General features: G+C 46.8%; 1 protein-coding gene across 1 annotated transcript; it reads left to right on the top strand.

Annotated features, from left to right (window-relative positions):
- Positions 1-553: 553 nt before the first annotated feature.
- On the top strand, positions 554-13731 carry COX5B (cytochrome c oxidase subunit 5B). Its single transcript, XM_073559551.1, has 4 exons — positions 554-769; positions 10046-10116; positions 12591-12690; positions 13495-13731. The coding sequence occupies exons 1-4, from the start codon at positions 673-675 to the stop codon at positions 13605-13607; spliced, it is 381 nt and encodes a 126-aa protein (XP_073415652.1). The 5' UTR covers positions 554-672; the 3' UTR covers positions 13608-13731.
- The last annotated feature ends 2735 nt before the right edge of the window (positions 13732-16466 follow it).

A 16466-nucleotide genomic window follows, 5' to 3' on the forward strand; every position in this document is an offset into this window, starting at 1 on the left:
GCGAGACTGTCCGATCTAGTGAGATATCGTGTGTATCCTGCACGACGAAAAACTGAAATGGGAGAATCGCTGATTTATGGTCATAATGGCTAAAAAAGGAATAAGATTAAAAAGTTGCAGAGACCCCAAAATGACAATGATAAAACTACCGCAAACATGAAAAGCAAAGCGGAGCCCAGCTGTCTGTAAACTGACATTGCTTCTCCCGTTTTTGAGCCGCACAGTCTGCACAGCCGTGTACACACTATATATACCGCTCATCACACGACCTCCGCCCCCTAGTGGTCGGTATTGGATACTTCACACTGGTAGCGCTCACGACATCACGTGACACGCTCCCTCTAGCGGTCTCTACTAGCATCGTTCACATCACCACGTGATACGCTGTCCCTAATGATCTGTACTGACATTTCTCATCATACCATGACCCTCACCCCCTAGCGGTCTCACCTGGCATTACATGCCAGTACATACGTGACATATTTTCTGTGCTTGCAGCCAGCGCTCACATCATCACGTGACACACCCCCTCTGGCAGTCTGTGTTACGATTCGCGTCTCACATCATCACGTGACACAGTCCCCCTGGCGGCCGCAGCTGGGAATACACCAGACGTGACGCACGACTTCCTGGGTTCGTCCTGTGTGTGCGGTCGCCGGTGCAGACTTCATCATGGCTTCAAGGTTACTGATCCGCGGCGCAGTCCGCGCCTTCACCAGGACCGGCGCTGCGCGGGCGGCTGCTCCTGTGCGGCACATGTCTGCTGGAGGTGAGCGCCACTGTGTGTAATGAGAGTCAGGAGCTCGGCACAGACTCCGTCCTAGTGTCCCAGGGGTGAGCCTAGCCTCCGTGCTGCCTGAGGCGAGCGGCAAAATGGCGCCCCCACACAAAGGAGATTCTCATATCTATCCTGTAAGACTGAGTATAGTAGTGGACATTTTGATTTAGATAAATAGAAAAAAAAGGTGTCCAAACACAAGGATGTCAGCGCCATCACACACACATACAAGAACAACACAGAAGTATCCAGAACAAGGGTCATTAATGGCAATGGTAGCCCTGCCACACAAACCCCACCAGCCCACAAACTATAACACTCATCAGCCCTGATCAGTGAATTTTTGCTATACTTTGTCGTCCCCTCATCACTCTATTAAAGGAGTTATTGAGCCACATGTGAATGACGTCACAGTGCGTATGATTGGACCACAGCTCCATTCACATGGTGCTCTTCAAAGCTACATTTCCTAGGATCATGGGGGTCCCAGAGGTCAGATCCACAACAAACAGAAAGTCATCCCCTATCCCCATATAATGCTCCATACAGTATAATGGGCCCCATATATTACTGCATACAGTATAACGGGCCCCATATAATGCTCCATACAGTATAATGGGCCCCATATAATACTCTATACAGTATAATGGGCCCCATATAATACTTCTCCCTGTCCCCACTGCTCTGGTCTCCTCAGTGTATTCTGATACTCCGCAGTGCTTGGCACAGGGACATCATTACCTTTACGTATATAGTTGTCCACTTGGACTGATAGTAATAGTGATTTGTTTGTACTCTGTTGTCTGTGGCTGGTCCTCTTTATGGGGGTGCTGAGGGCATATGATTATACACCAGTAAAAAGTATGAGAGGTTCAATATGACCAGTGCCACCTAGTTTCCTACCCCTCTTATTCTACTGGTACTGTGGGCACACTGACTGGTACTGAGGAAAAGAAAAAGAAAACAGAGAGAGAAGGAAAGATTAGAGACGTAAAGAAACAGAGAGAAAGAAAGAAAGATTCTATAAAGATACTATAGCAGCCCGGCTCCCATTGTAGTGCCCTCCTGAGCCTCCCGATGCAGGACATATCATGATCCACTCACATGGCCGGCATCCCCGAGTTCAAGGCGATCCTGCTGTCTGCGCTGTTGGAGGAGGACACGGTGATGGATCTGAAGCATTCCCTGAAGTGCCTCCATGGTTCCGTCACAATCTCCTCCCGAAATTACCTAATTTCCGGTCAGCTTCTAGCACGTCACTTCCGGTAGAAGGTCACATGCAAATTTTAAAGTGCTCCGCCTTGTACTCCTGTGTCCGTGGGAAAAGTAAGCTCCCAGCCAGGGCAGTATCTCTCTCAAAATCGGGACTGTCCCGCTGGGAGGTATGAATGCTCCCCACCATACACATCGTACATGTATGGCTCCGCATACATCCTACACACACTGTTCCGCTTTTTATGCCTCACACACATGGCTCCACTCCATAAACCTCGTACACCTAATAGGCACATGGCCACGCTCTGTAAACCTTGTACACAAATGGATCCACTCCGTAAACCTTATACACATGCGGTTCCGCTCCATACACCTCACACGCGGCCCCGCTCCATTCAAACACGTGCGACTCCGCTCGTGCGGCTCCGCTCCGTACAACTCACACACTCGCAGCTCTGCTCCGTACACCTCGCACACACGGCTCTGCTACATCCACACTATAAACCCTCCCTGACCCCACACATAAACTTCACCTCATCCAGGACGATGAGAACCAGCACAGACAGCAGAGTCCTGCATAAACCAAGGGCTGATACTGGGTACTGGGGGAACATTATACTGTGTATGGGGGGGGATGGCGGTACTGGGGGAACATTATATTGTGTGGGGGGGTGACGGTAGTGGGCAACATAATACTGCGTGTGGGGGATGGCGGTACTGGGGGAACATTATACTGCGTGTGGGGGATGGCGGTACTGGAGGAACATTATACTGCGTGTGGGGGATGGCGGTACTGAGGGAACATTATACTATGTGGGGGGGTGACGGTAGTGGGGAACATTATGCTGCGTGTGGGGACAGGAAAGGGACATTGTAATATGTTTCGTTACTTCCTGTTTTCCATACTTGGGTCATATGTATCTATCCGAGGAAAAGGAACAAAATGCTATGATTCTTAGAAAGTGACAACAAAAAAGCACCAAGATAGTCTCAGCTCTGAAAAGGTTACTGCCCCCTGTGCCCAGTAATGGGAAATCTCCAGCACCTACCTCCACCCGCAGAGCCACACTCCACATAGAGAATAATGGAGCCTCCAGCACCGACCTCCACCCGCAGAGCCACACTCCACATAGAGAATAATGGAGCCTCCGGCACCGACCTCCACCCGCAGAGCCACACTCCACATAGAGAATAATGGAGCCTCCGGCACCGACCTCCACCCGCAGAGCCACACTCCACATAGAGAATAATGGAGCCTCCGGCACCGACCTCCACCCGCAGAGCCACACTCCACATAGAGAATAATGGAGCCTCCGGCACCGACCTCCACCCGCAGAGCCACACTCCACATAGAGAATAATGGAGCCTCCAGCACCGACCTCCACCCGCAGAGCCGCACTCCACATAGAGAATAATGGAGCCTCCAGCACCAACCTCCACCCGCAGAGCCACACTCCACATAGAGAATAATGGAGCATGGGTTACATGCAAATTACAGATATCACTTAAGGTACTGTCACACTAAGCGATATCGCTAGGAATATCGCTATAACTAGTGACGTTATAGCGATATTGCTAGTGATATCGCTGTGTCTGATACTTACCTATGACCGGCTCCCCCGCTGGTTATTGCTGATCGCGCGAGAACGTTCAGGACCGCTTCTCGTCGTCAGCTTCCTGCGGCGCTTCCTGTGGAGAGACGAGCGTGGAGCCGGGCGGGAGGACGCAGGATCGCCTAGTGTGACAGGTAAGTAGCGACCCCCGTCCCCAGCGATGTCGCTGGTGAGATCTGCCTGTTTGGCAGCTCACTAGCGACCACTTAACGATGTGCCAGCGATCCTGACCGGGTCATATCGCTGGTCGGGATCGCTGGTACATCGCTAAGTGTGACAGTACCTTTACAGTAAGCTAACAAAGACAGATACAGAGGGGAGAGGACCCTGCCCTGGGGGGCTTACATTCTACAGGATACACTCGTGACCTCAGTAAACAGGAGATTTATGGCCAAGGACATGCCGTATACTGACTCATGCTGATTGTAAATTTATATTCCCGTATTACTATTATCAGGTTACCTTTTCTGGTCTCTGGTTCAGGATTATTTGTCTAAGACAGTTTGTTAATAGTTGTTTCCCCTTTGCTGACTGTTGTGAACAGCATTAGTTGTATATTGGGGGCCTCGTAGAGAGCACAGGAGCATTTGGCGGGCTGCTCCTGTGTGATAGTGACTGTGGTGTGAGTGAGCCAAACCTCCGACCCCTCAGTTTCCCCGACTCCACAGCACTGATCACTACTGATCGTGTGCATAAAGTGCGGCACAGATTCATCACAACTAAAAGCCGAGATCCTTAGATCAGGAACAGAACAGACGTTTATAGGAGATTTCATAACTTTTCCACATTCTTATGAGAACATTTACAGCACCTCCTGCATTGTAATACTGTACTGTCCATTTTATATCGACCTCTACTCAGACTCCATAGCCCTTGTCAGGAGAGAGAGCTGTTGACCAAACCGTTCTTGGGTTGATGGCTCTCTAATGTGTTTGAGGGCCTTAAAGGGAGTCTGTAAGCAGAGAATGACTGTTCTAACCAAGCACAGGCGGTTGCTGCACCCTTGGTGCTGCCAAACGTTTACTTGCACCTTCCCACCTACTTGTTTTCCCTCTATCTCTGCCCTTCTCTGGTATAGCGGAGATAGAAACAAAACAGATGGGAATTACTTAATTGTTTGGCCACAAAGTGTGCATCGAGCGACTCTGCTTGGTTTGAAGAGTCATTCCTTGCTTACAGACTCTTAATTTTTTGTGCAGGGAAATCAAGTTATCGCCTAACTATAGCATAAGCGATAACTTGCAGTGATTGTGTGACCGATGGGCAAAGAAATTCCTTGTTTTGCAGGTTACAAAATAGAGCTTCTAGTGCCCGACCACTGCTCCATTCACCCTCAACGGAGCTGCTGGAAAAAGACCTCTCAGCCGCCCCATGGGGCAAGAATGGCGCTCAGATTGATCATGCACACTTCTACTCCATTCTAAAAGAGATGAAAGTGCCCCATTCTGCTGGTCAGGGCAGGTCCCAGCTGTCGGACCCCCAACAATCCCCTTTATCTGATGAAAACAAGTTCTGTCTTTTCATGCATGAAGCATGGTTACAAGATACAGTTTTCCCCTCATCGTGAGATCTTAGTCTTGTATATATACCAGGGGTGGCCAATTAATTTTCCCGAGGGGCCACATGAGATCCTGTGACTGTTGTGGATACAAATCCAATAGGCTGAAATTAATTCTGCTCAATATTAATCTAATTATTACCGTATTTTTCGGACCATAAGACGTACTTTTTTTCCCAAAAATTTTTGGGGAAAGTGGGGGGTGCGTCTTATGGTCACAATATACTAACCTCCGATCATGGCTGGTGCGGGTGTCGCGGGGCTCTGTAGTGCGGTGGTGGCAGCGGGCTGTGCTCCGGTGCAGGGGTAGCGGCTCTCTGTGCTCCGGTGCGGGGGCGGCGGCTCGCCGGCATTTCCTCCAAGCCGGAGGCCCCCGCACATCCCTTGCTGGCCGCCGCCATGTTGCGGTGGCCTGCGGGAACATGGACGCCGGGAAGACGGGCGCCGGTTCGAGGACGGCGCATACACAGGTTCAGATCTCGTCCCGAGATCTCGGGGGACGAGATCTCGTTGCCAAGATTTGAATCTCGTCCCCTGAGATCTCGGGACGAGATCTGAACCTGCGCATGCGCCGTCCCTGGACCAGCGTCCATGTTCCCGGGGGACACCGCAACATGGCGGCCAGCAAGGGATGAGCGGGGGCCTCCGGGCTTGGAGGAAATGTCGGCGGAGCTGCCGCCCCTGCAGCGGAGCACAGAGAGCCGCCACCCACAGCCCAGCTGCCCCAGCACAGCCCAGCTGCCCCAGTACCACCAACCTGCCCCAGCACCACCAACCTGCCCCAGCATAGAGCCGCCACCGCACGAGCCTGGACCACTGAATGACCCCTGTGACAACTCCTCCACCTGTGCCGGATCCCTTCCCAGGTAAGCTGAATTCGGACTGTAAGACGGACCCCCATTTGACACATTATTTTTTCCCTGTTTTCCTTCTGAAAATTGGGGTGCGTCTTATGGTCCTGTGCGTCTTATAGTCCGAAAAATACGGTATGTTATATGTATCGCTTAATACTGAGCAGAACTAATTTTGCTGACTCGCTGCTATATGTTACGATGGGGCTTATTGTAACTTGTATCCTTATAATAGCCAATCGACCCCATATAATTCACTGCTATTCATAAACCTTCTGCTCCTGTTCAGCCATTGCCCCTTGATAAACAGCTCCCCACACACGGCGTCATGTCCCCGCAGCACTCCCACACACGGCGTCATGTCCCCGCAGCCCTTCCACCAGGGCTGTGGAGTCGGTAAGCCAAACCTGCGACTCCGACTCCTCAATTTCCCTTACACCGACTCCGACTCCCACATATATTGCTTATATTTAAGTGAAAAATTTATTGTAGTACAATGTGAACATCAGACATTTAATCATTTCTATGATCCAATAATCAAGATATTTAGAACATAATATCTATTTATTGGAATACAACTTTAGAACACAAAAAACTGTAATAAATTGTAAATATGTAATACACTCTATACATGTATACGGTACAGACCAAAGATTGGACACACCTTCTCATTCAAAGAGTTTTCTTTATTTTCATGACTATGAAAATTGTAGATTCACTCTGAAGGCATCAAAACAATGAATTAACACATGTGGAATTATATAATTAAAGTGTGAAACAACTGAAAATATGTCTTATATTCTAGATTCTTCAAAGTAGCCACCTTTTGCTTTGATTACTGCTTTGCACACTCTTGGCATTCTCTTGATGAGCTTCAAGTGGTAGTCACCAGAAATGCTCTTCCAACAGTCTTGAAGGAGTTCCCAGAGATGCTTAGCACTTGTTGGCCCTTTTGCCTTCACTCTGCAGTCCAGCTCACCCCAAACCATCTCGATTGGGTTCAGGTCTGGTAACTGTGGAGGCCAGGTCACCTGGCGTAGCACCCCATCACTCTCCTTCTTGGTCAAATAGCCCTTACACAGCCTGGAGGTGTGTTTGAGGCCATTGTCCTGTTGAAAAATAAATGATGGTCCAACTAAACACAAACCGGATGAGATAGCATGCCGCTGCAAGATGCTGTGGTAGCCATGCTGGTTCATTATGCCTTCAATTTTGAATAAATCCCCAACAGTGTCACCAGCAAAGCACCCCCACACAATCACACCTCCTCCATGCTTCACGGTGGGAACCAGGCATGTAGAGTCCATCCGTTCACTTTTCTGCGTCGCACAAAGACATGGTGGTTGGAACCAAAGATCTCAAATTTGGATTCATCAGACCAAAGCACAGATTCCCACTGGTCTAATGTCCATTCCTTGTGTTCTCTAGCCCAAAAAAGTCTCTTCTGCTTGTGGCCTGTCCTTAGCAGTGGTTTCCTAGCAGCTATTTTACAATGAAGGCCTGCTGCACAAAGTCTCCTCTTAACAGTTGTTGTAGAGATGTGTCTGCTGCTAGAACTCTGTGTGGCATTGACCTGGTCTCTATTCTGAGCTGCTGTTATCCTGCGATTTCTGAGGCTGATGACTCGGATGAACTTATCCTCCGCAGCAGAGGTGACTCTTGGTCTTCCTTTCCTGGGGCGGTCCTCATGTGAGCCAGTTTCTTTGTAGCGCTTGATGGTTTTTGCCAATGCACTTGGGGACACTTTCAAAGTTTTCCCAATTTTTCAGACTGACTGACCTTCATTTCTTAAAGTAATGATGGCCACTCGGTTTTCTTTACTCAGCTGCTTTTTTCTTGCCATAATACAAATTCTAACAGTCTATTCAGTAGGACTATCACCTGTGTATCCACCAGACTTCTGCACAACACGACTGATGGTCCCAACCTCATTTATAAGGCAAGAAATCCCACTTATTAAACCTGACAGGGCACACCTGTGAAGTGAAAACCATTTCCGGTGACTACCTCTTGAAGCTCATCAAGAGAATGCCAAGAGTGTGCAAAGCAGAAATCAAAGCAAAAGGTGGCTACTTTGAAGAACCTATTTTCAGTTGTTTCACACTTTTTTGTTAATTATATAATTCCACATGTGTTAATTCATAGTTTTGATGCCTTCAGAGTGAATCTACAATTTTCATAGTCATGAAAATAAAGAAAACGCTTTGATTGAGGTGTGTCCAAACTTTTGGTCTGTACTGTGTATATATATATATGTGTGTGTGTGTGTGTGTATGTGTATATATATATATACATACACACTATGACTTATCTCAGCTAAGACAAAGCCTAGATCCTCAGGCTACATTCACACTATGGGCGTAGCCAGGATCAAACCTGGGGGGGGGGGGGCGAATCTCATACTGTTCCGCAGAATTTCATACTGCACACCTCAGCTGCTGCAGAACCTCATACTTCACACCCCTACACTTGAAAGTAAAGCCTGCACCTTAAGAAGATGCGGTGAATGCAGTCTATTTATTCCAACTATCAGTTGATGTTGATGTTACTGAAGACGAGCAATGCCTGTCCTGGGCGTCCTTTTGGGCAGCTATGAGGTGTACCTGACTGGTGCTAAAAAAAAGGAGTGTTAGTCTGTGTGCTATCCGGCTTTCATTCTTTTTGGTACAGATATGATATGGATAGACAGATATGGATAAATGGATTTATAGATAGAGCAGATTTCTAATCTGCTTTTGCTATTGAAAACATTATCTATGAGCTCAAAAACCTTTCAGGTGATGCGATTTTTAAAAAGCTGATCTGCTTTTGCAACTGAAAAACGTATCCACAAAAAACGCAGGAAAAACGCTGTGTGTGAATGTAGCCTTAGATCAGGAATAGAACAGTCATTTATAGGACATTTCATAACTTTCCCAAATTCCTATGAAAAAATATTCAGCATATTCTGCATTGAACTACTGTACCCAATTTATTATATATTTTAGGAGTTGGTCCATTTTATACCGACTCCAACTCCGACTGCACCAAAATGAGCTCCGACTCCACAGCCCTGCCTCCCACACACGACGTCATGTCCTCGCAGCCCTCCCACACAGCGTCATGTCCTCGCAGCCCTCCCACACACGGCGTCATGTCCCCATGGTCCATGCCCCCCAACGTAATTTGATGGCTTTCTATAGGTCATATGATGTCTACACGTCTATGTACTATAGATTTGAGTTACTGCAAAGTGTGTACTCCTTCTTGTCTAAAAAATAGTCCTCAAAATTCTGCTAGCCTTGACAAATCAAATGCTACGCTGGATGGTAAGAGATTCGCAGTTCTCCCATCTAGCAGCTAGGTAACCCTGACCTGGACCGGAGTCCTGTAAATTGATCGGCTTGCCTCTACCTTATAGAGGTTGTCTGGTCTTAAACTACAAGTCTGCAGTCATGGGAGTGGTAGTCTCGTGACCACAAGTATGTGATTTGCATACATTTGGTCACATGCCGACTAGACTGTATCTGGCCTCACTCAGTACAAGTGTATTGATCGATGCCGGACACGTCTAGTTGGAGTGTGGTTGGAGGTGTGCAAATCACCTGCTGCCGGCACCAAGGAATCCTACAGTGTGCGATGTGAGGACTCGCAAGTCTGGTGGAAGGTTATGGTCACCTCCGTGTCCTGGTTTTGGATTTTGCATTTGTCGTTTTGATGGGAATAAAAGCGGCAAATCTTCCTGAATCTGCAGCCGAGACTGATGCCTTTGTGAGCACTGCTGCATTTCTTGTTCCTTTTCTGTGTAAGGCCTGAAGCACCTTCTGGACAGCGGCACACGGCATCTGAAGCTTCGTACCGCAGAGCCATAGTGACCATGCTCTCCGCTGTATTTTCTTATGGGGTTATTCTCACTAGAAGGAACGGTTCTGGCCTTCAGATGTAGGAGCTTAGTAATATCTTACCCCGGAGCCCTGCTGTTCACGTATGACGGGCAAGTCTTACAGCGATTCTCCTCCCACCTCACAGCTCTGGTTCTCTGTGTCTGCAGGTATTCCCACCGATGAAGAACAGGCCACCGGGCTGGAGAGAGAAATCATGACAGCACTGAAGCACGGTCAAGTAAGTAATAAGAGATGACTTGATAAGTGCAGAGAGAATATTTGGGGAGGTTGTTCTGTAAGGCTGGGAATATATGTGGACACCTGCCCTGAAGTATGGGGATTCCTATGATGGTTGTGTCGCCCCCTCTAACCGCATCTAGATGTACGATTGTTTTCCACAATATACAGTGCCTTGCGAAGGTATTCGGCCCCTTGGAACTTTTCAACCTTTTCCCACATATAATGCTTCAAACATAAAGATACCAAATGTAAATTTTTGGTGAAGAATCAACAACAAGTGGGACACAATTGTGAAGTTGATTGAAATTTATTGGTTATTTTATATTTTTGTGGAAATTCAAAAACTGAAAAGTGGGCGTGCAATATTATTCGGCCCCTTTACTTTCAGTGCAGCAAACTCACTCCAGAAGTTCGTTGTGGATCTCTGAATGATCCAATGTTGTCCTAAATGACTAATGATGATAAATATAATCCACCTGTGTGTAATCAAGTCTCCTTATAAATGCACCTGCTCTGTGATAGTCTCAGGGTTCTGTTTGAAGCACAGAGAGCATCATGAAGACCAAGAAACACAACAGGCAGGTCCGTGATACTGTTGTGGAGAAGTTTAAAGCCGGATTTGGATGCAAAATGATTTCAAAACTTTAAACATCCCAAGGAGCACTGTGCAAGCGATCATATTGAAATGGAAGGAGTATCATACCACTGCAAATCTACCAAGACCCGGCCGTCCCTCTAATCTTTCATCTCAAACAAGGAGAAGACTGATCAGAGATGCAGCCAAGAGGCCCTGATCATTCTGGATGAACTGCAGAGATCTACAGCTGAGGTGGGAAAGTCTGTCCATAGGACAACAATCAGTCGTACACCGCACAAATCTGGCCTTTATGGAAGAGTGGCAAGAAGAAAGACATCCATAAAAAGTGTTATTTAAAGTTTGCAACAAGCCACCTGGGAAACAAACCAAACATGTGGAAGAAGGTGCTCTGGTCAGATGAAACCAAAATCGAACTTTTTGGCAACAATGCCAAACGATATGTTTGGCGTAAAAGCAACACAGCTCATCACTCTGAACACACCATCCCCACTGTCAAACATGGTGGTGGCAGCATCATGGTTTGGGCATGCTTTTCTTCAGCAGGGACAGGGAAGATGGTTAAAATTGATGGGAAGATGGATGGAGCCAAATACAGGTCCATTCTTGAAGAAAACCTGTTGGAGTCTGCAAAAGACCTGAGACTGGGACGGAGGTTTGTCTTCCAACAAGATAATGATTCCAAACATAAAGCAAAATCTACAATGGAATGGTTCACAAACATATCTAGGTCTTAGAATGGCCAAGTCAAAGTCCAGACCTGAATCCAGTCGAGAATCTGGAAAGAGCTGAAAACTGCTGATCACAAAAGATCTCCATCCAACCTCAGAGGTCGAGCTGTTTGCCAAGGAAGAATGGACGAGAATTTCAGTCTCTCGATGTACAAAACTGATAGACATACCCCAAGCGACTTGCAGCTGTAATCGCAGCAAAAGGTGGTGCAGCAAAGTATTAAGTTAAAGGGGCCGAATAATATTGCACGCCCCACTTTTCAGTTTTTGACTTTCCACAAAAATTTAAAATAACCAATAAATTTCGTTCAACTTCACAATTGTGTGCCACTTGTTGTTGAATCATCACCAAAAATTTACATTTGGTGTCTTTGTTTGAAGCATGATATGTGGGAAAAGGTTGAAAAGTTCCAGGGTGCCGAATACTTTCGCAAGGCACTGTATATGCCGGTACTAAATGAAACGCCTCAGGCTGGAAGCAGATGATGTAGTTACACCCATGGCGCCTGTGCAAAAGGGCAGTGGTATCTTAAAGAAGTAGACCTATATAAAATAAGATCATTGGCCCAGACGACCACTGACCAGAGAATGGGTCTCCTATTAAAAAAAAAAAAAAACGATTTCCTTAACCTGCCATTTCATCTTTGGTGACGTCGCAGCTACTGTATGTTCTCATGTTGTCTACATCAGCGTGGCTGCTAAGCCCAATGTTTATCAACAGTGGTGACATGAGGATAAGAGACCGGGGGACTGTAAAACTGATCGATCATGTGATTTTCTTTTAAACATTTTTTTTATTTAAATGTCCTGCTTATGGAGTGAACAAATGAAACTGTATAAACCTTTGACTAGGAAGAAATTGTATAGTTTCCTGCAGCACATTAGGCAAGTTTCCCAGTAACTTTTTACAAATGATCTTAATCCTGATAATGCGGACTATAGGGGGCACAAGGTTCTTGTTTTTACTGTTAATGTGAGTGGTTGTCACCTTAGTAGGTAAAGTGGCCATCGCAGAAGTATGAACTATACAATATCCAGGGCTGGGCTCCTGCTGTTATAACCCTTCATGGTGGGACACGGGGGTCTTTTCCTTACTACTGTGCTGAGTTTATACCGGTGATTCACTATAGTGTTCTGTTCTTCCAGGATCCATACAATACGCTGAAGCCCAAGCATTACAAAGGGACCAAGGAGGATCCTCACATCGTCCCCTCCGTGCACAACCAGAGGATCGTGGGCTGCATCTGTAAGTCTTACATGTGTCATATTTATTTCTTTATGGCCCCCATATAAAATAAGAAAGATGCAGACTTGGAAAGCTGATTGTATATTATGGAGAGCAGGAGACGGCTTGCTACCTCTTACAGTGATTGCTTTCTGTATCTCGTCCTGGTATGGTACACTTACTGCCTCTGGGAAGACATACTATATTGTACCTGCTCCATCTTAGTATGTACCCCATAGGTAAGCTGATCTATGGGGGTCCTCTGGTAAAACAGGCTAGGTATTCACAATGAGACTGAAGAATTGTAGGGTGACTTCAATAATGGAGGCTTCTAGAAATTTTTTAAAAGATTTGCAGAACCCGGGTGTAGCGCTGCTTCATCGGTAGTCCGTGGTCATCCACCAGAGCACCGCAATCCCCCTCTTAGTTGCCCGGCACAATGCACACATGATGTTGTCCCAGGCTTTGTTATCAGAAGCGCCAGACATGCCGGTAGGAGGGGGTTCTGGTCAATGACTGCTGAAGTGGTCGCTGGACGAGGGTCCTGTGAATCTTTTTGCTGTGCACTTCTTCTGTACAGCTCTACTTTTGTTAGTGAAGGCCGGGGTCTTCTAGTGAGGGAACATCCCTTTTTGAGGTTAGCTTGCCCTAATAGTATATAGGGGACAATCAGGAATGACCTAGCAGGGGCACTAACCTGAGGGAGCTCAATGACATGCTTTTCCATTTCGCTATGGTCACATCTGTTCTTGGTCACTGTTCTGAGCGATTGTGTTCAGTACAGCCATCTGCCCTCATCCTAACGTCTGTTGTTTTCATCCGTAGGTGAGGAGGACAACACCGCTGTCATCTGGTTCTGGCTGCACAAGGGAGAGGCTCAGCGCTGCCCATCTTGTGGCGCCCATTACAAGCTTGTACCTAGTGAGCACCACCACTAATGTACACAGCGGCCTCACGTCTTACTTGTTGCTAGTTTGTGTTCTTACCTGAATTGTAGTTTGCATTGTATGTTACTCCTGTATGACCGAGGACCAGTACTATAAAAATACATGCACTCATGTACTCCTTGTGTCCTGTTTGTTTCTGTCGCACACTCATAGGACACTTGTGTACTAGACTTGGTGCAACAATTGTCATCCCCATGGTGGTATGTCCTAGCTATTAGTCCCACACATGTAAGCCTATGGTGCATTCGCAAGTAGGGTGTTTACATGTACAAACTCGGCTGAGTAGATGTAAAAACTCTGATCTCTCTGTGCAGAGATTAATTACAGATTTCACACTTTGCAACGTGAAATCCACAGCAGATCCAGGATCTGGGTTTAGAGTGTCTGTGCAATGTCAGTGAGTCAGGAATACCCTCCTGAGGTCGATTCACTGCAGAGTTTACTACTTGGTGATGCATACGGCAGCGCTTCTTTTATGTATGACCGTGTTTAAAATCCTAGGTGGTATTAGATAAGATCAGTGAGACTTGATTTATGGCCGTGTACTTGAGACGCCATCCTCCGTGCTCTTGGCAACTCATTTGGACATGAATCTAAAGAATATTTTCCCTAATTGGCAGCCATGTACCTGAGACAAATTAATAAAAACATGAATTCTTCTGTATCATGTTAGATGTCCTCCACATGTGGCTGCAAAACAGGATCAAACTAGATTGTATGAAGCAGTGTTGGAAAAGTTGCTGCTGATGTAGGAGACTTTTAAAGAGAGTGTCCAGGACTTAGTTTCTAGGCCCATAGTGGAAAAAAACAGGCAGGTAGTTGCTGACAGACAACCTGTCCTCAGAGTCACAGATGGCACCAGCTGGTGATTCAGTAGCTCCACATCAGCAGAGCAGCTGTTCTTCTCGGCTGCTCCGTTGTCCAGGCATGACTTCTGACATCTCGCTGATTGCCAGCCGACTTCCTACAGTTAGGCAGAGGGCACATTGCTCTCAATCAGCATGACGTTGGCAGTCACGTCCCGTCAACAGTAGACTGGAAACAAAGCTGCTGCTCTGACGATGTGACGTCAGCCTAGCCACTGAATCGCCGGTGACAGCGGTCTGTGATAGCATCATCTGCACCAGGCACTACAGGTAAGGAGTTAGCAACTTACCTGCCTATTAGTTCTTATGCAAATTCTCTCTTCAGAGAGGAAGAGGACTAGAACTTCTAGTGCCACCTGTAGGAAGTAGCAATCCTGAAAGGCAATGTCGAGCATTAAATAGAACGTGTAATTATGTGATTCACCGCGCTATACTGAGCAGGTGTACAGAAAAAAAGAAGAGAGTCCTTGGTTGGAGGTAAATAAAGGAATTAATAGTTCAGTTGTCGGTACTTTAAGTGAAGGAGTTGTAGAGTATTCTATGTAGGTTGAGGTGTCTAAGTAGCGAAGAGTTCGCAGATTATTTTGTAGTGATGATTTCTTTTGGTAGCCAATGATGCTGGTGGAGTAATGTAAAATTAAAGTAACAATATATGACGTTGTTAATCCACACTGCACCTCATATATCCACTGTACTCACTGGTTATTTCTAAGCGTTTCTATTCGATTTGGAATGGTGGAGTAGTCCCTTTTGTGGTGAACCAATATCAGTGTACTATACATACAAAAGAGGAATTAAATTTAATTAGTAACAGGGACCATAAGCTTGACACTCAGTCCCAATTTGAGGAGCAAAATGTGCTGGTTTTATGCTAACCAAAAGGTGAGCTGGAGCAATGTCCGCTGATTTAGCAATGTAGTGGTACTCTGAATGTGAAAAAAGTCCACTATGTGGATAATAGGGGCCACCGAGTGGGCAGTGAGTCCTGATGGGATTCTTATGCACATGCTTGTGCTAATTTCTGCTGGCTGTAATATAAACGGAGCAGGGGCGATGTCCACTGTTGTGATGAATATGGCAAGGCACTGAATAAAGGATAATCCACTAAGTACAATATCGTTGCAACGACCAGTCAGTCCTGATAGGACTCTTGTGCACTTATGCTGATTGCTAAAAGCCGTAATCTGGCCGAGGCGGTGGCAGCTGGCAAGGATGATGAGTGGTGCAGCGTATGGCGGGGGAACAGATAGACGCCTGCACCTCGTGTACACCGGCCGGAAGTAACGTCGAGGACGCGGCGGGATCAGGGGTGGAGCTGCTGTGACGTCACTAACAGGGCAAAGGGCGGGTGGACGAAAGGCACAAACCAACGCGTTTCCAGGGGTGCTTCCCTCTTCGTCAGCTTAGCCACTGAATCGCCGGTGACAGCGGTCTGTGATAGTCAGCATCATCTGCACCAGGCACTACAGGTAGGCAGTTAGCAACTTACCTGCCTATTAGTTCTTATGCAAATTGTCTCTCCAGAGAGGAAGAGGACTAGAACTTAGAACTTCTAGTGCCACCTATAGGAAGTAGCAATCCTGAAAGTCAATGTCGAGCATTGTCACATGACTTGCTGGTATATGAGTGGTGGGGAGTCTTGCTTCTGAGACCTTTGCTGACACTGAGTATAATGACGAACTGCGGCACAACCCCAGTATGTGGCATTGCTGTGCCGGAAATTTCATAGCACTATTGCTTCCACAGCGCCTTACAAACCTCATCAGCACTGTTCCCTTTGGGGCTCACAACCTAAGTTCCCGATCAGTATGTGTTTGGAGTGTGGGAGGAAATCCAAGAAAACCCGGGGAGAACATACGGATTGCACAAATGCGATGTATTGTGAATTGAAAGTACTCTTACTGCCCTGAAAAACATGTATGCTTGTTCATTGATTGCTGTACTGTCACACAGTATTTGTGTAGTTTAACCCTCCGTCAGGAAC

Source organism: Dendrobates tinctorius, unplaced genomic scaffold, assembly GCF_039654945.1.
Source record: "Dendrobates tinctorius isolate UK_male_01 unplaced genomic scaffold, ASM3965494v1 ptg000272l, whole genome shotgun sequence".
NCBI classification, from domain to species: Eukaryota; Metazoa; Chordata; class Amphibia; order Anura; family Dendrobatidae; genus Dendrobates; species Dendrobates tinctorius.

Excerpts from the sequence above, each read along its gene's own strand:
- COX5B (XM_073559551.1), top strand. The coding sequence starts at position 673 with ATGGCTTCAAGGTTACTGATCCGCGGCGCAGTCCGCGCCTTCACCAGG. Across the intron at positions 10,117-12,590 it reads CAGCACTGAAGCACGGTCAA|GATCCATACAATACGCTGAA; the intron begins GTAAGTAATAAG and ends CTGTTCTTCCAG. Across the intron at positions 12,691-13,494 it reads GAGGATCGTGGGCTGCATCT|GTGAGGAGGACAACACCGCT; the intron begins GTAAGTCTTACA and ends TTTCATCCGTAG.